At 34.6% G+C, this 22517-nt stretch overlaps 1 protein-coding gene across 2 annotated transcripts in view; it reads left to right on the top strand.

Moving 5' to 3' along the window:
* Positions 1 to 22517, top strand: part of LOC123321023 (dual specificity protein phosphatase 22) — a 31706-nt gene that overhangs the window by 6233 nt on the left and 2956 nt on the right. The window contains exons 1-6 of one of the 2 annotated variants that reach the window (XM_044908529.1): positions 1961 to 2137; positions 2205 to 2321; positions 6139 to 6263; positions 9626 to 9797; positions 10787 to 10950; positions 13558 to 13715. In XM_044908529.1, coding sequence (XP_044764464.1) covers positions 2072 to 2137; positions 2205 to 2321; positions 6139 to 6263; positions 9626 to 9797; positions 10787 to 10950; positions 13558 to 13715 — 802 coding nt within the window. In that variant the 5' untranslated portion in view covers positions 1961 to 2071. Of the gene's footprint in view, positions 1 to 1960; positions 2138 to 2204; positions 2322 to 6138; positions 6264 to 9625; positions 9798 to 10786; positions 10951 to 13557; positions 13716 to 22517 lie in introns of those variants that run through there. The other variant, XM_044908535.1, reaches the window with a different exon arrangement.

Genomic DNA, 22517 nt, shown 5'->3' with positions numbered 1-22517 from the left:
AAATAAAGTTGAAATTGTAATGAAAGATCATCTACGAGTTCTTTCCTATATAAATATTCTTTTGAGCATTACGATTTTTAACAGTAATTATAGATTATAGCATATGTATGCGATACAGTTTTAGCAGAGTTTAGCGTAAACACAAATTGATGTGTGATACAAGAGCTTAGGGAAAAACCTCAGTAAAAAACATTTTCTCCCTGTTTGTATAGTGGATTATGAGTAATGAAATTGTTCACGAAATAAGCTGGAATTTTTTATATAGAAGGGCGTCTCGCACTGCAAAAATTGATCATTTCTTCGACAAAAAAGAAAAATCCAGTAAGTCTTCTCCAAGATACCAGGCACTGTTATCTGAAATAGAGAGAAAACAAAAGTTTAAAAAAGTAAAATAATAAAATTAGATTCAATATGTCAGATTGACTTAAAATTGACAACCCAGTTCAAAAAGGATTCGGAAACTAGAACCATTATGAAATTTATAAATCGGACAATGATTAACCAGATTTAAGGAAAGAGTTGGACCATACATGTTTACGCGACTTCAATCATGGAATCGTATTTTCTGAAATGTAGGACAGAATTGGAAATGAGTCGGGAAAGGATTGAAATTTATTCCAGGAATTCATAACCGCAGTCTGTCTACGAATATGAGGCGTTACAAATGTTTGAGAGAACTGCTAACCATTGAATAGGTGAAGATCTAATAGTTCCAGTTATAGTTATCACGGAACGATTAAGCTGTGCATCAATTTTTTGCACATGAGCAATATTTACCCAAACGGGGCAACAATATTCAGCAGCCAAAAACCTAAAGCTGGGGCTGTCGTTCGAAGAGTAGTTGCATCAGCACCCCATGAAGTACCATAGCTGGTGTCTCCATCAGAACAAGAAAGAGATTAATTTTCCTAACAACTGTTACCTACTTTTTGGTTATATAAAGAATCAGAAGACCAGTAATTCTTATTTAAATTCACTCACATTCACATGCTACACTTTTTTCACATTAACAAGGATAAAAACGACAATCATAAATTTCAGATTTGATTTCAAGTCTGATTGTCAGATTTTATTGATGAACCAAGATGAAAAAAACCATTTTTAAACCTACAATACGAAATCTGATCTTTCAAAATTCGAATACACTTGACGATATAATCATTTATCTCACGAATTAATTCGTGGTTTGTGGATGCAGTATGGAACGCAATTTATATTAAAGAGCAATTGCTTACTACAAATTTGAGTATTTACTCACTGTTGGAGCCAGTTTTATACCCACAATGAAACTCATTTTCTTCAATCAGAGAGAAATTTTAGCCTGAATGTTTCCAAACCCAACAAACATGAATCACAAACACTCAGCTTTGGCAGTCAATATTGCCACTTGAAGGTCTCCTAGACAAAATAATCACATCGTTGGCATTGAAACACCAAATTATTCTTTATTCTTTTCGTTCTCTTGCATTCCTTAGTCGTCATAATTCTTAACGAAACCATAATCTGACTTCGATGGCTCATAGAGCAAAAGAAAGTTTCAGAATGCCGTACTTATATCTTTTTTATTGGTATTCCCCTGTTCGAAGTTGTTATGGGATTTTTCGCATTTATTCTACGATTTCTGACAATAGGTAGAATGGAAACTCAAACTCGTATCTATATTTGAATATCGATATACTCGTTTTCTTATGAAACATCCACTTTTCGATGAGAAATTCGTTTGCGGCATGAACATCAGTATACATGGGCCATTCATGGCAATGGAGAACTAATCATTTTCATCTGCAGATATTTTGATGATATATTTCATCGTGGAAAAGCCTAACATGCAAATCTCAGCAAAAAATTGTGACTTGTTTTCCATAAACGTCTTAGAGGTCATCACGGTGAATCAACCTGTATACATCACATACTCATGTTTATCTGGAATGATTTGTATATTTATTTTAACAGCAATCATGTGTGAACAAATGTTTTGTTTCAGAAAAATCATATTCACTCCAACTTAGTTATCATAACTCACTATTGCATCTTTAAACGAGTTAGGAACGTCACATTTAGATAATCTGACATGTTCGCAAATTTTCTCTCGTTTGCAGGAACAGAAATTCCGAATTTCGAATTCGGTGCTTCGAAGGTAATTTTTGCTTCAGAAATGCACAAGTCAGAGATGTGAATAATTGAAATATTTTATTTTATTGAAGGTGCTGCCGGGTTTATATGTGGGAAATTATAGAGACTCCAAAGATGCAAATCAATTGAACAAAAACAAAATCACCCACATCCTAGCAATACATGACACAGCCAGAAGAATACATTCGGTAAGTTAGTTACTCACATGATGATGATAGTTGAACAGGGAAAAATTTCAAAACGAATTGCATGTTTTTCAGAAATGTTTCAAAAAATATCACCTCATCTTCACGTCACTAAACGTGTAAAAGGTCAAAACTTTTCGATTTCCTTATTTGGAAGAGCATGAAATACAAGATATCAAAGATTATAGAGTTAGGTTAGTTAACTCTATAATCTTTGCAAGATATCAAACTTCTACACTGGGACTACTGAGAGTTGCCATGAGAAAGTGGATTGATTGATGATTTCCTTATGAAAGATTATTCCTATCATTTTTTTTTATTATAACTTCAAGCTGAATACAATTTCCTATAATAGTAAAGTGCAGTGTGTGATTGATCCCCTCCTTCAAGTGTTTTCAATGCACTGTGTAAAAAAAGATCTATTCAGAAAGTTTATAATTCAGAATGGAATAAAAAAACCTTTTTCATTCATAAAGGGTGCTTAGAAAGCCGGGGTGTGATCCTACTTACACTAACATAGTTTACTGATTTATGAAATATTCAAAAACACTTACCCTTTCCACCCTACTTCTACAAAGTAATACCTACCTGACTGTAAATCAAGAAAATTCAACTCAGATAACTATATTGAAATATTTTCTGGTCTATTTCTCAAGTCTATGGAACTAGACTCAAATATAACAAGTACATTAGTGTTGCAAACGTCAACAATCTGAATTCTGAGTTTTTTTTTCAGATTATTTTGGGATAACAGTGCATATGCTGAGTTTTTGAAGACAGAACACAGTTTTGTGTTAATTTCACAATACTTTATATTGTGCAACATCTATTCCAGTTCATAATATATTGCTAAAATCAATTATTTGTTTATGTGATGCTGAATAAAGTTGCTCCAAAGCGAACGGAACGTGTGGTAGATATAATGTTCATAAGATTTCGAGTTGGTCATCCAATATTCATTTAAACTGCTCCACAAAACTTGAGGAAGTTCAGCAATTTTGTGACCGTTTCTGAAGTTGCCGATTCTTGTCCACGAAATGTTCATTTATTAGAAATCAGTTAATTCTCTTATACCTGAATGTTTTTTCTGCTCCTTGTTTGATTACTTTTTCAATTTCAAGTTCTCGTCGTCTGCATTTCTAATTATTTTGGATCAGTTATCGTTTTACGTCCTTACGTTTTTACGTATCAATCAACTTTGAATTAAAATCTGAAAATTTATTTTGCAATAATGTCCAGACGTAAACTTAGTTCGGATGAAACCAATAGGGCTATTGAAAGAAACAGAGTGATCGAAAGACCGAGAAATGGACGCCCAAGATCTAACACTCCTGCACAAGATAGGTTTCTGACTGTGTCTAACCGTAGAGAGCCTTTGAGTTCGGGTCAAATCATGCAACAGCGGCTTTTGAACGCTTCTGGTATTTTGGTTGCGATTGAAGCAGTTCTTCGAGATGTTAATTTACATTCTCGACGACTTTTGGCCTGTTCCGATATGGACCCATCCTTTGGTGCATAGAAATTCCAGATCGGTTAAGGAGGTGGTACAGTTACAGTTTGGGGATGCACTGTCTCAATGGGCGTACAGAATTGTTGGTGCTTGATACTACTAGTTGGGGAGCCGAAGAGGGAAATTCGGGATTTATTTGAGCGTGTCAGATTAATATAAGGGGACATACCTTGGACCCTGTAGAGTACCTCTACCAAAAATCAGACCTGTATATAGGGGGAATAGTCTAGGGAAAAAAAACGATCATTGTTCATACTCGACCGTGTCAGATTAATATATATGTGGTTGATTACATGTTGAAAAGTATATATTCTATTAATCTGACAATTTAAGCTTGTCGTTAATGTGTGGGAGGGCGCCAAAGTTGCAGAAAAAAAAACGTCGCGTGTACATTCCCGAGCGCGGTGGCGTTTTTTTTATTTTGAAGCTAATGATTCAAGAATAACGGAAAAAATATAATCTGACAGTTCTAAAAAGCCGAAACAATAAAAATTGGCCATAAAGGTCACAAAAATCAGTTTTTTCGAATTATCTCCTTCCCTGGGCTTCAAATCTTTTTCGCATTCATTATGAAAGTTATGAAGCAACACATTTTCTACAAATTTTGTCCCAAGTAATTTTTTCTACGTTCAAACGTTTTTGAGATATATGGCGATTAATGCGAGGTGTTTAGCCATACAAGCTGAAACGAAAATTTACTCGTTGGAAAATAGTACATTTTAAGGTTCAGTCACAGACAACACTAAAATTTTCGTGACTAATTTCGAAATTGTGTTCATTTAAAAATACCTTGGCATTTTGACAATTGGATGAATGTAGATTAGACTGGGATTCTACATTGACCTTGCCCTTTCGCATGTGTGGCTAAGCTTCTCGCCCTTATCGCCCTCTAACTCGAGAACGGTTAAGAATATGTAAAATTGCTTCAGACAAAAGTTGTGTAGAATTTTATTATCTAAAACTTTCATAATGAATACAAAAACGAGTAAAGGTAGAGGCAGGGAAATATTAAAAAAAAAAGATTTTTTATCATCTTCAAAGTGTCAGATTAAGAAAACCCCTCTGAGTAATGTCAGATAAATGGGTCAACACCGAGATTAACCATCTGTATGAAAATCTGACACGCTCGAGTATGTACAAGTAACGATTTTTTTTTTAATTTTCAAAGGACCGCTGTGACCTTGCGTCACGTCCAAATTGTCAGTCCCTTGAAAAGTAGCTTCCTTTGGGTCTAATTAACATATCCTCCAAAAATCTGACACGCCGGAAAATTTTTTTTTTTACCATTTTCAACTCTTCCGTACAGCCAGTCCCACCGCGCAAACTGTCAGATAAGCATGAATTCATTTATCAGAGACTCGTTAGGCATACACAGTATCTTAATCTGACACGCTCGAGTATGTACACCTGACGATTTTTTTTACATCTTTGAGACCCTGCAGACGCTTTCCCCATCGCTGAAAGTGCATACATCATAGAACCTTTTTTTCTTTCTACCATCTAATCTTCAAAATCCACTAGGTCTCCACGACGCTCGAGTAAATTCCGATTTAGCATCGTCGGCTCCCTAACTATACCATGAGATTTGCTTACAACAAGTCGTGCACAATATTATTCCTTTTTTTCTTGCTGCTATTTGGCCGAATTTCTTATTTTTGGACGTAAATACCACTCCATTGTGCGAGAATTGTCGATGAAGCTCTGGAAATTCTGCACTTGGTCCAGCTCTTTCAGTCGCCAGACATCCAATTCCATCCCATTGAGCACGTATGGAATCAGCTATAAAGAGCTTTGGATTCTCATCAACCACATACACTTCAAGAACTCAGACGGCTTTTAACGCATCTCTGGAGAGAAATGGATCAAGGCCACTTCAACAATATTATTGAAAGTATTCAAAGGCGTTGTCAGGCTGTGATTGATGTTCGAGGATGATATACTCTTTACTGAACCTTATTTTTACAATTTTTTCAATGCACCAATTTTGTACTACAAATATAGAAAATAAATGTTCACCTTAAATTGCGAAACTTATAAAGAAATGGACAGAATGAATTAGACAACTGAAATAACATTTAGATTTCTCATATTTGAAAAATTGAACTTTTGAAACAGTCTCAAAATTTCTGAACTTCCTCAACTTTTGTAGAGCAGTATATTTCCGGTTCGTATACATAAAGTTAAATTCTCGCGCACCATAACGTTGACGAAGCTGGGTTGAAGTTAATTGGAACTGAATTGATTAAAGCCTCCCCATAACCCATAACCTTTACCAAAATACGGAGGTTTCAGACAACGTATTTGTTCCAGGATAAACATTATCTCTGTGTAATGGCATCAGATTCGCCCGACCAAAATCTAGCACAATATTTCTCCCTCTGCAACGATTTCATCCACGCTGCAAGGTTACGTGGAGGAAACGTACTTATACACTGGTGAGTTTTTTTATGTGAATAATTTGACTTGTGAACACAGATTGGTCCTTGTTAGATCAAAGGAGTCAGTGTAGTCGAATAACGAGAAACGACTCGTTTAATTGATAAAATGAATACAATTTCCATCAAAGGGAAACTCAATGAAGACGGTTCACGAACTTTCTTCGTAACAGGAATGGAATTTATTTTCCTTATAAACTTCGAATCAATAGAATCGTTGCTGTGTCTTCGGAAGAGAATAAATTAGGGAAAACTCTCTCAATCTGTGATATGCTATGGATATTGAATGGAACTGTGAATATATACTCCATTCACATTTATTTTAGCAGTCGGATGGCCATGAAATAATTTTCTCAAGTTTTTGTAACTAGAACGGAGTAAGGTTGACACTCATGAAATGTCGTTAATGTCATAACGCCGTTGCCACAACTAATATCAATTCTTATTACGAAGATGCCGAAAGTGATTGAAAAAAGAGACAGAGTTTCAGGAAGTGCTATTTAGAATTCAGGTCCGCTCGTTCAAATAGTTATACCCTGATAAGTATTTTAAAATCCACAATACGTCAGACGGTAGCGAATATATTCAATGTAAGAGAATTTATATAATGTTTCATCTGAATCTAAACGACTAATATTTCAGCTGAATATATCCACAATCAGAAAGATGGTGAATGAAGAGGACGACAAAGAATTTCCTTCTATTGGAAGACCTAAAAAAGTGGTGGCATTTGGCATTTGAGAATTTTAAGTTTGAGTGAATTAATGCGAAAAGTTTACCACAGGATTTTCTATTAATGTCATCGTAGAATAAGTTCCCGAAAATTGATTTTTCTATTTTTCATTTGACTTGTCCTATACATTTTAAATGTCTTAAGGTACCAATAAATGCCTTATTATTATTATTATCTCAATGTATTAAGATGAACAGCCACAAATACGCGCCAGTTGTCCTGTTAATTGTTTATTCATGTGAAATTTTTGTTCAAAGGTGAAGTTTGTCTTGACTTTTTTTTTTTTTTAATTTATAAATTTCGCTTCAACCACAAGGGTTATTAGCGATGGAGTGGTACATATTAATATTATTAATTATATAAGGTTGTCAATTTGTACACTTCTGAGAAAGTTTATAATATTTTTCACTTCACACTTTTCCACCAAAATGTCTTTCAGAGAACCTGCAATGAAATTTCTTGTTCTTTCTTCGTGGTATCTTGGACATTCACAAAATATATGTTTTACAGTTTGTTTCACGTTACACGTGTCACAGAAAGCTTCTTGGGTCCGGGTTATGAGGTGTTCGTGTGTTAGTCTGGTATGACCGATCCGGAGTCTACTTAGTATCACTTGGTGTCTTCTAATTTTCGGAATGTTTTTATGAGGTTCAATGAAGTTTTTTACTTCTGCCAACTTGGTAGTAGATGAGTTCCATTCTGCTTGCCACAGTTTCTTCTGGGTTTCTTTCAGAAGAGGTATCTTGTCTTGACTTGAAACTTCCTTTAATTCCTTTCACTTATATTGATGCAAAATGATTTTTGTTGAAGAATTTAACATTCTTGTAATTATCTGTTAATTTCCTCGGGAGATACCCATTCCCAAACACTGCAACATATGCATTTCATCTTCGGGTGAATATTTTTGAAATCTACAACTGATGTAACGTATTCAAACTTTAGCCGAAGAAGATAACGAACATTAACTCTCCCCAAGCTAGTGCATATTATGATATTACACTGATCTCTTGTATTTTCCATGCAAATAACTGGATTTGGTATGCCTTCAATCAGTTTGGATAAACTTCAATTATGTTCGTCACATATTTTCCGAAGAGATTCGACATTGTGATAAAATACGTAATAACAGAAACTTTTACGTAGAACAGGCAACATAGCGTGGATTTAAAACCCAAAAATGTTTTGACAAGCCTAATAACCCCACATTTTCGTACTATACAGAGTGAAATGTATCAAATTTCCACGGCCAAACGAGTGCTAAAATAAAAAAGAATGGAGTATAGTTTACTCAGGAGATTTTAAGTGGGAATAGGACAATAGGTCCTTTCGTCTGTTTCTTAGTGTAGTGTAATACACAGCGCTTTGAATCAATGGATTTTCAGTGTAGTCTCGGAAACGAATGAAAAAAACACTGACGTTAGGTTGTCACGCTTATAGACTTATAATTTTGATTTAATATATGGTTAGGTTTCTTTTCTAACCATATATTTGTTAGTTTTCCATCCTCTTGTAAAGTGATGAACTTATCGCAAATTTTAAATTTAATCGTATCCATTTCGAAGTAGCTTACTCTGTGACCATAGAAATATAAAATGTCCGTAACATTAACATAAATTTCCTCATTTCACACCACAGAACACTAATATTACACATCCCTTTGACTAGGTGTAGATAAACTGCACCTCCCCTACACTGGTACAAATCCAATCAGCCAACGAATACAAAAATCGACTGTAGAACACTTCCTATACAAACGAAAGTACGTAATAAATGTGAACTAGAGTCCTATTCCCACTAAAAATTTCCTGAGTATATCTTGGAGGACACTAAGTCATCAATAGTATATATGAATATAGTGTAATGAAGATAGTCTGGGTTCTTTTCAACTAATTTATTCACACTCGAAAAATACACTACTACAACTTATTTATTCACACAATTACTCCATTTTACTTTACATAATATTTATTTATTTTCACGTTCGTCGCTTACATCTTGTACTGCCCCTGTTTCGGTGCGTCGCTTATTTATATTCGTTGAGACCATTTTTCGAGCATTCCAGATCCCATATTATTATTTGAGTGTTCCAGAATACCTATTAGTATTCCTAGAAATTCTTAGTTGGGTGAGATTCTTCCAGACATTTTCATGGGATGGTTTATCCTGGGTACCCTTCTCGGTAATCAGGTAGAGAAAGTTATTCCAACCCTTTCCCAACTGTAAAACCTTCCCAACCTCTGGATTCGGCTACAAGTGATTGGAGTCGACCGAATTTCTTGGGGAACAACAATACCTCTGGCCGTTGAAACAACAGCTTCGTCTCGAATAACTAAACACGTTGCTTCTATATACTGTTGATTTCTAGGTGTCCAGGTGTCCTATCTTGTAACCAACTGCGCTTTCTTTTTCGAAAGTATGTGGGCAATCTAATTCTAAATTTCCAATTCAAAAAAATCACAAAAGTACAATGTCATATGTCTTTTGAAAATTTTGATAAAAAATTGCAAAACTACAAGCTAGGGGGCCCCTCAGGGTTGCATTTTACCAACTAAATTATTGTCATATTTCTACCTCACATCCTGCAATATTTCCCGAATAGAATTGTATATAGATAGATACGATTTTTCAGCCTTGCTGGCATGTCCAGAAGCGTCACAGTAGCTGTGGCCTACATCATGACTGTGACGAATCTGAACTGGAAAGAAGCCTTGAAGGTTGTCAAAGCAGGTAGATCAGTTGCCAATCCAAACCTAGGATTCCAGAAGCAGTTACAAGAATTTGAATCACTGAGGGTAGGCGAGGTGAGTTGTTAATGCAAAAAAACATTTAGATGCTGCCATAGTGGACGCTGTCTTTTGCTGGTTTTACATTAAAATCGCCTGTTGAATTCTGAAGACTACAACAATTACTGGCAGCTATTGAATATTTGCATATTCGAACGGTATTAAATACACCTTGACCTCACATATTTTTCTCACAGGAATAAAACAATGTTACTTCAATATTGGAGAAAGCTAAACATTTTCATTCTCTAGATACGAACAAAATCAATATTGCTACTAAACTTTTTTCGGTGTGAATATCAAATGATAAATTTCTTTATAACAATGGTTGGAATATCGACTCACTATCGTGGAGAAATATTTGTGAGAAAATTCCATTGCGAAATATAGTCAGACAAACAATTTAATAGGATTGGAACCATTTTAGAATTTACGTCATTTGTAGGTGGAGTGGATTCCTCAATCTGATTAATTTCAGAGGCGTGACGGCCGCTTTTCAGGTGAAACACACCCTAGACAATAGATGTTGTTTGTATTTCGTGTTAGTCAACAGAGTTTTTATCAAGATCAATGACGCTTTAAATTCAATTGGCGAAAAATTTGCTGGTAGAACAGCACAATGAGTTCTGTATGGAAGAGGAAATATTATCTCAATTTTCTATGACTGCTTCCGAAAGTTTTCAATTTCATTTGCAGAAATTCTGAGTCTGCAAATCCGCAGAATCGATTGAATTTTTTCGAGAAAAAGTCATCGGCTTTTCGGTGGGATGGCGTTATTGAAAAAAGAGTTTTCGAAGTACTTTCGTGTTTCTCTCTAATGAAAAAGTGAATGCAAAAAATTAAGCTACACGCGTGCCGTCGAAATTTTCACGAAAATTTAGCTAATTTCCTAAAAAAAAGTCTCGAATAAAAGTAAGCCCAGTAAAAAGAACAAAAAAAATGTTAAAATCGAAAAGTTACCACACTGCTGAACTCATCTAACAAATTGCTCACAAATTGTTTTCCAGGAAAGAAGAAGGCTCAAGGAAAGGTATCCGAGTTTAGCCTTAGTCAAGGGTGATCGAGAGCAATGCATGCTGATGTTGGAAAACTACGAGGAGCTTCTGCAATCTCGATCGATTTGCGAAGGTCGATGTGCCTTGGGAGAAGAATGCCCCACAGGACTCTGTCGGTAAGTTAAATTATACACTGTGATTTCTCTGGGCCATACAGGTTGATGGATTGCAGCGTAATGACTTTTTCTCTAATCTAATTTTACCCTTGTAGAACAATAATTACCGTACACAATGTGGAGCAGATTTAGGAATCTAATGATCGAATGCAGAATTTTTGTTGATAAACGTACCACATCTGAATGCATTAAATTTAGTCTATCAACATTTGGTTCTTTGCAAATGATTGTACCACCATAGTGGGCGACAATACTCAACTGGGACAAATAAAATTACGGCATTCTAAGGGATAGAAAAATGCTACCATTTAGAAAAATAACATTTTAGCCCAATAGTAGATCTAAACGTTGAAAAAATCGAACATTTTCCATTCATTCGCATCACTTAAACAACTTGCACGATTTGGAAAAAACTCGTTTTATTCGAAAGTTAATGACCAAACTTGAAATATGCTTCACCTCTCCATCATCGTGACTTTCAATATAAACTAAAGTTTCCTTTTGTCCTACTAAAAATGACACTAAAGGAAGTTTCAAGCTTATTTAGAGACTTTAAATTTTATTATGGCACAAGCCATTACAAAGGTTTTCCCATTTTCAATTGCGGAATTTACATATCAATAATATATCAACAGTAAGCAATAGAAATATTTGGAAACATATTCAAGATTTCAAGTCGCAGTGATGAGAAATTTATTGACATAAAATCAAAATTTAATTTCCTTGTGCTTCTTTTAATTCAGTTGAAAATCTATTGAGTGCCTGCATCGAATAATCATAGACACTCGATGCGAAGCGAAGAAATCGAAGGAAAAATTTTTGAATGACGTATGATCGAGCGTATGACCCTACTCTGTTATGAGATGTACCTAATCGAATTTCTAGTCAACTTCGACTTAGGCGGAGGTTGCAAATTGGCGTGTGAGGCGGTCACTACTGCTTCTAAGCATAGTATCTATTATGATTTATGGTAACTACAGTATCGACGTTTTATAATTGAAAAAAATATTATCGCATATCAAAAATCATCCGTTTTATTTTTTGGTTACTTAAGAAATAATTGGGTTTTCAGTTTCGTCAATGCTTTGTATGGCGCGCACTATAAGTGTAGTAATTTATACAATAAACAAACAAAAAATTAACAAGTTCTATACTTTCGAGAAATTTATATTACTATTATTTTTCATAACCAAAGTTCTTTGTGCATACCGTACGCCCTTTGTCGAAATCTGCTGTCCTTTAGTAGGGTATATACAGACAGAATTCTTTTCAAAAAACCTGTTTTCGAATCAAAATTGAAAAAGTTAAACGTTTCATTCAATTTGTATAAAACTACTAAATCACTATCGAAGTCGTATATTCTAGAATTAAAGTGGAAACAAGGATTCAATTTAATCCTCTATTATATTAAAACCATTTGATTTTTTTTGTTATTTCATGTGAGTTGGTTGTATATTTATAATATATATTCATATAAATATACAATATACTCACATGAAATAATAAAAAAAAATCAAATGGTTTTTATATAATTTCCGCTAATTTCAATTTCTCTTGATGAAATAAGATTTTAAAAAACATAGTATTGCCACAAAATTGCCTGAAAATGAAAATACTATCTGTTAGTTGGTTTTGTATGCATCAAATAACAAATATATTCTTCTATTTGTTGTCTTCACAATTACCTACATTTTTATGGAAAATGGCTTTCGGTTAAATTTTCTACATTTTTTGTGAGTATATTGTAGATTTTGACCTCTCGACAAAAGAAAATTAATCAATGTTTTCTCATTGAAAAAACGCATTTTTCTAAGAAAATTGAACCATGTATACGCAAAATAACAATGCAACATTATCAATATCAAAAAGTGTTTTATATACATTCAACATATTCTCCTCTATCAGAACTCAAAAATTAGTGGTCTACGTACCCCTATTTTCGAAATACCTAGTATAAAAAATATGTCAATTAATTTCTAACAGGATTTGAGAATTCCATCTGAATTCAATCTTGAATTCTCGTGAGAGAATTCACACTGGTTGGTTTGAAATTAATCCAATTGTAATTTTCTTCGTTCATCTCTGTTACAGAGAACAAAAAGAAAAGATCACCAGGAAATTCTACAATTGTGTTTCCACAATACTTGAGCTTCACATAATATTATGAATTCATTAAACCGGTTTTCTTAAATTAAAACCAATTTTTTTAGTTTGAAAACGAATTATTCATAATGAAACCTTCTCTCTTAGTTTAGGATTCATAAGGATCATTTTCAGCGGTCTTATGATCTAGGCGAATTGGTTTGAATAAGTTGTTGGGTTTGCTGTTGAGGGGCGTGTTTACAGGTCTTTTATAGTAATGGTCTGAGGTGCTTTTGCCCTCCGATGGCTACTTTTTGTACAATGTACATGATCCTACGACCCCTAAAAACATGTCCAAAAACAAAGCGGTTGACACCACCGGGCAAACCTTGTAATGCACGTCTCGTTGAAACTTGAACAAAAATTCCATGAACGTAATATTTCCATTATTCGGTCCTTACGATGAAATATAAATATTCCGAATTTGAATTTTCCCCTGTCCCAATTCAATCTGAAATGTTCAAGGTCAACTCCGCAGAGAAAGAGATCTAGCCGTAATTCCGTCCGGTCGAAGTCAGAAATTAGTAGAAGTCCGAGCACAACGAGCAATAAAAGCACGACCAGCACATCTACCAACACATCGCGACCCAGATCGGGCCCCCCAGGTCTTAGGAGTTATACCGGTAAGCACCCCAAGAATCTGTTTGCCTGGATATTAATATAAATCGTTAAATTGGAAACGGGACCAGGAATGTATATGAGATTAACTTATACAGGATTCTTGCGCACCTTCATCAGGGTTTTAGAGCTCTGGAGCTATTCAGGCTCTTACAGTTTTCAGTAATTTATTGCCCATGAATTTTGACATGTGAGTCCCATCATGAAATAAAGCAATCTTGTCATTTGGTATTTCTCAGCATTCGACAAGCTTGAAAGTGCGTCCATGAATAATCTGTCATATTCCGGACATACGTTGCTTGCAATAGAATGTGTATACTCCATTCACTTTTATTTTAGGACTCGGTTGGCCATGAAAATTTGACACATTTCACTCTGTATAGTACTAAAATGTGGGGTTATGAAGCTTGTCGAGACATTTTTGGGTCTTGAATCAACGCTATGTTGCCCGTTCTACGTAAAAGATTCTATTATTACGTATTTTATCACAATGTCGAATCTCTTCGGAAAATATGTGACGAACATAATTGAAGTTTATACGAACTGATTGAAGGCATACCAAATCCAGTTATTTACATGAAAAATACAAGAGATCGGTATAATATCATAATATGCACTAGCTTGAGAAGAGTGAATGTTCGTTATCTTCTTTGACTTAAGTTTAAATACGTTTAATCAGTTGTAGATTTCGAAAATATTAACTCGAAGATGAAATGCATATGATGTAGTGGTTGGGAATGGGTATCTCCCGAAGGAATTTACAGATAATTACGAGAATGTTAAATTCTTCAACAAAAATCATCTTGCATCAATATAAATAAAAGGAATTAAAGGAAGTTTCTAGTCAAGATGAACTTCACCTTTGAACAAAAATTTCACATGAATAAACAATTAACAGGACAACTGGCGCGTATTTGTGGCTGTTCATCTTAATACATTGATATAATAATAATAATTAGGTATTTATTTGTACCCTAAGACATTTACAATGAATAGAACAAGTCAAATGAAAAATAGAAAAATCAATTTTCGGGAACTTATTCTACGATGACCTTCATCGAAAATCCTGTAGTAAACTTTTCGCATTAATTCACTCAAACATAAAATTTTCAAATGCCACCACTTTTTTGGGTCTCCCAAGAGAAGGAAATTCTTTTTGTCATCCTTTTCATTCACAATCTTTTTGATTGTGGAAATATTCAGCTGAAATATAAGTCGTTCACATTCAGATGAAACATTATATAAATTCTCTTACATTGAATATGTTCGCTACCGTCTGACGTATTGTGGATTTTGGAATATCAGGGTATAACTATTTGAATGAGCAGACCTGAATTCCAAATAGCACTTCCTGAAACCCTCCCTGTCTCTTTTTTCAATCACTTTCGGCATTTTCGTAATGAAAATTGATATTAGTTGTGGCAACGGTGTTATGACATTAACGACATTTCATGAGTGCAAACCTTACTCCGTTCTAGTCACAAAAACATGAGAAAATTATTTCATGGCCAACCGACTGCTAAAATAAATGTAAATGTAGTATACCTACCTAATTAGTGACAGAAAACATTTTCAAGAGAACATTCGAGCGAGAGTATCACAATAGTTATTTATGAAGTTATTTAAGAACGAAAAACTGTCTATTATAGTCAAGCCTGCAAATTGTTAGCTTAGACGCAGCCAAGACTAGCAGGGAGGCGAGATAATAGAATACTAACACAGGGTGAGTCTTTGACTCGTACAAATTATTTAACATTTAACAGTAGTTGAGTTCAAAAGAAACACTTTCTTTCCCTTCCATTTTTTCCCAATCGATTCGGTTTGAAATATACAAACTAATGAAAAACCATGAAAAAATGTTATTTTTAGTTCTGTCTCACAAATGTTTAATCGAATGAAATGAATTTCGGAATATAGCTTCTCATTTATTTGGTGGATTTTTTTCGAACACAAGATGTCATCCAGTTTTCTCATTTTTACCATGACGTACCATAAAAATACGAAAAATTCGAAGAACCCAACTCTTGAAACAAAGTTGGATGCTATTTAATGAATAAAGATGTGTAGTGTCACAGAGTTAGCTAATTATTTTGCAAGTAATTTTATTGTTCTAGTGGTGGCACAGCTCATTATGAAAACTTGAAATAATTTTTTTTATCAGGGCCGAATCGGAAAAATGGTATAGAAAAAGGGTTTCTTTTGACCTCAAGAATCTACTGTTGAAATATTTGTGCGAGTCAAAGACTCACCCTGTATACATATCGCTATCACTATCCCTTCTTAATTATTATCAATATCACTATTCAAACTGAGTTCTTGATTCCACTCGTAAATTCTAGTGCATTTTGCGAAGAATTTATTTGAAAATAGCACATGACAGTTGTTATTCACAGACACGTGGATTCACGAAAATGACTCAATAATGGCTCTGGTGCCATATCATATAGTGACGATAGCGGTCGAAAAGGAGTTTACGAACGAAAAGTGTCTGCGGACGAAAATCACTCTCCAAAAACAATTCGACAACTATTTTCTGTTTCCTATTCAAACATACAATCCTGATGACAACCGTTGACAGTAGAAGAACAATGAATATATCATTGATATCCATATAGCTTGATTTCCTTCTGAAACCCGTTTGCAACAGCCGAAAATTCTCTAGAGAATTTACTCGTGTATTCATGCGCCGTGAATTCTCTGCAGTTACATACCAGAGATATAGATATATCCATATCTCTGTTACATACGCAGAAAATACATACGCACTTTCAGTAGAATTCACTGTTCAGTTGCATACAAAATAATTTCTGCCGCAAAGATTATAGAGTAGAAAGATGGGAAACGCCCTCATATCTCTAATACTAAAAACCGACTACATTTTGGTCAGTGAAAACACATTTGACAATGAGATGGCGCTGAGAACGTACTGTCAATGCAGAAAACCTGTTTAGTAACAGTTTTCTGTTTCATAATAGAGGGGCGCGAAATTCGAATTCTATTCCTTGTTTTGAATTTCAATATCGACTTTGTTGAGACCTTAAAACAAACATCCTGAGCAACAAAAATAAAAGTATGGTTTTGTTTTATGATCAGAATGTCAGTTTTCATCTGAAAATTGCTGAAAATCACTTGATATCAATGAAACACGCTGTTGGATGTGCTATGTTTTTATTTGCAATTTATAAAAAATTCACAAAAATTTGAAATTATATGGTGATTTGCTATACGTCAAAGGTGTTATTTCTGTTCAATACGTTGTTTTAAATTAATAAACTTAGTTGAATTTGTACAATTCATATCAGAAATTAATATAAACAAATATTCAATATATATCATCATTTGACAGTTCCTCGATACCCAAAACGAAATCGATAAAACCTTTGCATTTCTGAATATATTGAAGGAGTAGCAATTGAGAATCTTTGAATGGACGTATAAAAGTCATAATTTCTTCTAAATTGGCGCTTCTTGCAAGGTATGCTTCCTGCATTCAACAACTGACGTGGATGAAAAGTTCTCAATTGACTTGCAGTAAAATATTCGTTGCACATGGTGTAGTCAGTAGTATTTGCAGGCCTTTACTCCCTGAAAATTTTATCCACTTCGTAGCACTGAAAATAAAAGTCAATAAATGACCGAGTCACATGTTACCAGTTTTAATACTCACATTCCCATTTTCCTTAGTAGAATTCATTTTACTTGTTCTTCAACACACAATAATTTTCGATATTTTAAGGTTTTCGCCAAGAAATTAGGCCAAAATTTCAATAATCAACAACTAGAACGAGCTTGATAAACAAAAGGCGATACGAGAATCAAAACATTGAAAACCTCTGTGATCAAAATGGCCATCTGACATCTCACGAAATTTCATTTGTCCCTCGAATTAATATTTTAACCAGTCTGAGGGCCTTAAAAAAAACATTTGAAACACAGATGGCGCTCACATCACCTTAGTCGTACAGTGACTCTATCAAACACAGTGGCGACAATTGGAAATTTAGCAAGAATATGGCGGCTTAGAAGCACAGATTTCAATACTATGATCTCTAATTCGGAATGCGGATTGGCTCACGTCACGTCATGTGACCAAATTCGCCATATCCTTGCTAAAACGATGAAAAACGAGACCACAATTGTCGCCACAGTCTCGTTAGAGTCACTGTATTTAGTCGCTTCGTTTCTTATCTTTCTACTCTATAATCTTTGTTCTGCCGTTTTCTTGCCAAAACTCTGTAGAGAATTCTCTAGATAATTCTCGGCTTGTTAAAAATTGTGTTGGTAGATATAAATTTAGAGTGGACAAAAAATGACTCTTTCTCGAAAATAATATTTCATTCATTAAACATCGCAATGATCCCAAATCTGAATATTTGTGAAGACTGTGTTTTGATATTTATGGAGTTGTTTGTGGAAGTTTAAAAATACTACATCTCCAAGAAACCTCAATCGCATTACACCGAATGAATACCCGCGCCTTCCCATTGAATCAGTTCATTATTCAAATCGAATTCTATACCGTTCCTTTTCAAATCTGCGCTTCGTCGAAGGGCACAATGCCAAAACTCATTTTTAACGAGCAAGATCGTCCAAGTTTCGCAGTTTTCGTTAATTATGGTTTTTCGTACAATGAAAACGAATGAATATGCAATTTTCATACTAATCTCTTTCCCCGTTGCAAGCAGATAGATAAAATGTTTGCTTTTTGAAGCGGTCCCTTGGAAATACGAGAATGAATCGAATATTAATCGAGTTTTCATAGAAGGTAGAGTTACTCATTTAAAAATAATTTTTCACTCCGTACCTGTTAAATCGATAGTTTCAGTCACCTCCACGTGCCGAATGAGACAAAAAAATATTGAGTTCAACTTAAACCTTCCGAGAGAAATTTTTCAAATAATGGTGAGGACTCATCAGTTGAAAGTATGTCATGTATATAGGATATAGGTCAGAAGAGGTAAACGAACATACAGATACATATGTACAATATTTCAAAACGTTTGTCCCACCCTCTACAGATGACACAAAGTGTTGTACAGAACTTTCTTTCATAAATCTCCCTATGTTTTGAAAATTAAGACAATCAATAACTTAGGAGTTATTTGGATTCAAAAAAATAAACATCATGATTTTCATATAAATGATGAAATAATATTATTATTGAAAAATATTCCTAAATGGGAAGAAATAAAGATACAAAAAACATGATATGAAATAGCTGAATGAAAAATAAAACAGATAAAATTTTTACTGGAAAAGTTCTGACCATATATATCATACCCATTTCAGAGGCTATTTCTTGAGCAATGGCCGAAATCAAATATCCTTATAACCTAAAGATGTTAATAAGGACCCAGGTCCACTAAGTTGCTTTGTCCTCCACGCCAAACTCACGGCTGTCAAATTTTTGTTAAACCTCTAGACTAGACAACTCCTTTCACTTTTTCAAGCAAGCGATAGGCATTATCTGCGGATTTTTTTGAATAGAAGAAGTTAACCGGAATTCAATGGCGATTATCCGACAAAAAACCTAATAATTTCGCACGGAAAAATATGTGGTATATAAAATCACGAATAATAATAGAAGGATCACGCCTAAACAGGGAGGCAATGAATACAATAATAAGGATAAATCAGATGCATACCACCCGACGATATGAATATCAACAAGTGTTACGATCTGAATTGAATTAGCCAATTTGCCATCGTCAAGGCCCCAAATGGAGTACGCCTCATCCAATAAAAGCAGATGCTGACCATGGTTTCAGTCTCATTTGACCTCATCAGAGCAACATATGCTATTGTCTTCGTCTTGATTTCTATCTGGAGGGGATTGAATCGGACTCCGTTTCATATTGGGTGGCGCTCTGGGTAAATGTATAGTACTCAGTAGTCGCTGTGTTACTGGATATTACTTAGTAGCGCTTGCCAATATTGAATAAGGGTCCATCAATTCCAAACGTTCTCCATCGGAGAAAAATGCTATGTTGCTCTGATGAGCGCAAAATCGAGAATGGGGCGATAAACTGCAGAAACTCAATCCATCAGACGGTTCCTTGTGGAAGGTTACAAAAACCTTGAAAAAAAAACCTAGTAGCGTCCCAAATTTAATCCACAATTCAATCAATTATGACACGGATGATCAAAAAGCCGAATTGTTAGCAAAAACTTTTGAAAAAATTCACGATATAGGCTGCGCGGATAGTGAATCAGACCGTCACATTGTAAAAGTTGTCTCTGAGTATCTAAACTCCAAGCACAATAATGTATTCCATCAATATCTTACTAACCCTTCAGATGTTAAAAATCTAATCAAAACCCTTCCTCCCAACAAATCCCCAGGACTGGACGACATCGACAACAAATTGATTAAGAATCTTTCCAAAAAATCCATCGTGCAACTGACGTATATAATCAATGCAATTATAAAGTTCAGCCATTGGCCTAACTCATGGAAAACCGCGCTTGTAATACCCGTACACAAAACCGGAAAAGAGAAGCATTCCCCTTCTAGCTACAGGCCCATCAGTTTGTTGTCGATGCTGAGTAAACTTACAGAAAAAATTGTTTTGGATATATTAAAGAAAACACTGAAGAAAACCGAAATGCATAATCCATATCAGTTTGGCTTCAAGCAAAAACATAGTTCTTGTCATCAATTAACAAGAATAATCACGGATACTATCAATGCGTTCAATAAAAAACAAAATACGGTCATGGTGTTGTTGGATATCGAAAAGGCATTCGATCGAGTTTGGGTTCAAGGACTATTATACAAAATGATACAGCTTAAACTACCACCTTTTATCATAAAGCTTATTCACTCTTACTTAGTTGACAGAAAATTCACCGTGAAATTGAATAACACAACTTCAGAAACCAAAACAATTAGAGCAGGCGTACCTCAGGGTTCCGTCCTTGGACCCGAACTCTTCAACCTATACATACACGACCTCCCGGGTTTCCCAAATACGAAAACTGCCCTCTTCGCGGACGACACTGCTATTTACGCTCACTCGTTTAGCGCAACAGCAGCCTCAAGGCTTCTACAATACAGGCTAAATTCATTAATGCAATATTACGACGAATGGAAGATTCGCGTGAATGAGAAAAAAACTGAAATGGTCGTATTCAGTAGAAAATATAATGATAAAAACATAATCAATCCTCCCAAAATCAACGGCCAGAAAATTGCACAAAAAGAATCCGTGAAATATCTAGGAATGGAACTTGATTCCCGACTAAATTTCCACAAACACATCGAAAATTCACTGGGAAAAGCCTACGCGGCGAAGAAATACCTACATTCCCTATTGTACAAAAACAGTAAGTTGGAACCAAAAAATAAAAAAATCATTTATACGTCGTTAATTCGACCAATTATGACATATGCTGCACCTGCTTGGTGTCACTTAAAACAAACACCCTTAAGTCCCTTGCAGAAAGTCCAGAATCAAATATTGAGAATGATCTTGAATAAAAACAAATACACAAGAATAGCGACTCTCCACGATTCTTCTGGAATTGTGACATTTAAGGAACACATAGACAAACTAGCTTCCAAATTTTACGAAAAATCACGTTATGTGAGCGATCCCGTCAGTCGGATAACAATAACTCGATCAACAAATAAGAGTCGAAATGAAAAGCATGTTCTCCCTTACGAACATCTGCCAATTTTTCTCGAAAAATACGAGCAATATCAGAGTTCTTTCATTGATTGAAAGTGTATAATTAAATAATGAAAACACAATTCTGAAAAAATTGTAACACCAAGAGCAGGGTTTTTTACTTTTATTTTCCCTGCAAAATTAATCAAAATCACTGTATTCTAACACAACGTAAAATATGTTAATACTTTGAATTATTATAAGGTTTTGTACCATTGTTCCAAAAAGATAGGTAAACATATATATGTAGGAACTATCATTGGTGTTCTTTATAACACAAAACAATTTCATTGTAAATACTGTATATAATAACGTTTAATAAAGTCTATCTCTCTCTCTCTCTCTGATGAGCGCAAATGAGACCGAAACCATGGTCAGCATCTGCTTTTCTTCGATGGGGCGTACTCCATTAGGGGCCTTGACGATGATTGGCTAGTTCAATTCAGATCGTAACACTTGTTGATACGGCGGATTGTATGCATCTGAATATTCTGAATTTATCCTTATCATTAAAATCACTAACATTGTTGCTTGTTATCTGATGCCCAAGCTTATGATATCACGTCCTACATTATTATAGCTGTTTTACATATTTTAGTGGAGTCATAATGTATTATTCTTTTAAGGAAAACACAACTACAAAAAAGTGTTTCTACATTTGATATCGACCTCGAATGGTATCAAATTATTTATAAATACAACTAGCTGACCCGGCAAACGTTGTTTTGCCATATAAATAATTTCCTAGACATCTGGCGGGGATAACTAATTAAATGATGATTGATCAGTTTTCGACCGGAGAGGAAAAATGATTAAATTACTAAAATGGCTAAGGGTTGATCGTAGAAGGGTGAAAATTGAGGATTGTATGTATTTTTGTATGTTGTATCATAAAAAAATAGAAATTAAAAGTTTTGTCTAAAAAATAAAAAAAAATTTAGGGGTGGACTACCCCTAACATTTAGGGGGATGAAAAATAGATGTTGGCCGATTCTCATAGATACCGGATAAGCACAAAAAATTTCATCAAAATCGGTCAAGCCGTTTCGGAGGAGTATGGCAACGAAAACTGTGACACGAGAATTTTATATATTAGATATAGTCTATCAGCATCAATATACTGCAACAGTAGTATAT

This window comes from Coccinella septempunctata, chromosome 1 (assembly GCF_907165205.1).
Source record: "Coccinella septempunctata chromosome 1, icCocSept1.1, whole genome shotgun sequence".
Taxonomy (NCBI): Eukaryota; Metazoa; Arthropoda; class Insecta; order Coleoptera; family Coccinellidae; genus Coccinella; species Coccinella septempunctata.
The sequence above is the reverse complement of the archived record's forward strand: the minus strand, read 5'-3'. Positions and strand labels throughout refer to the sequence as shown.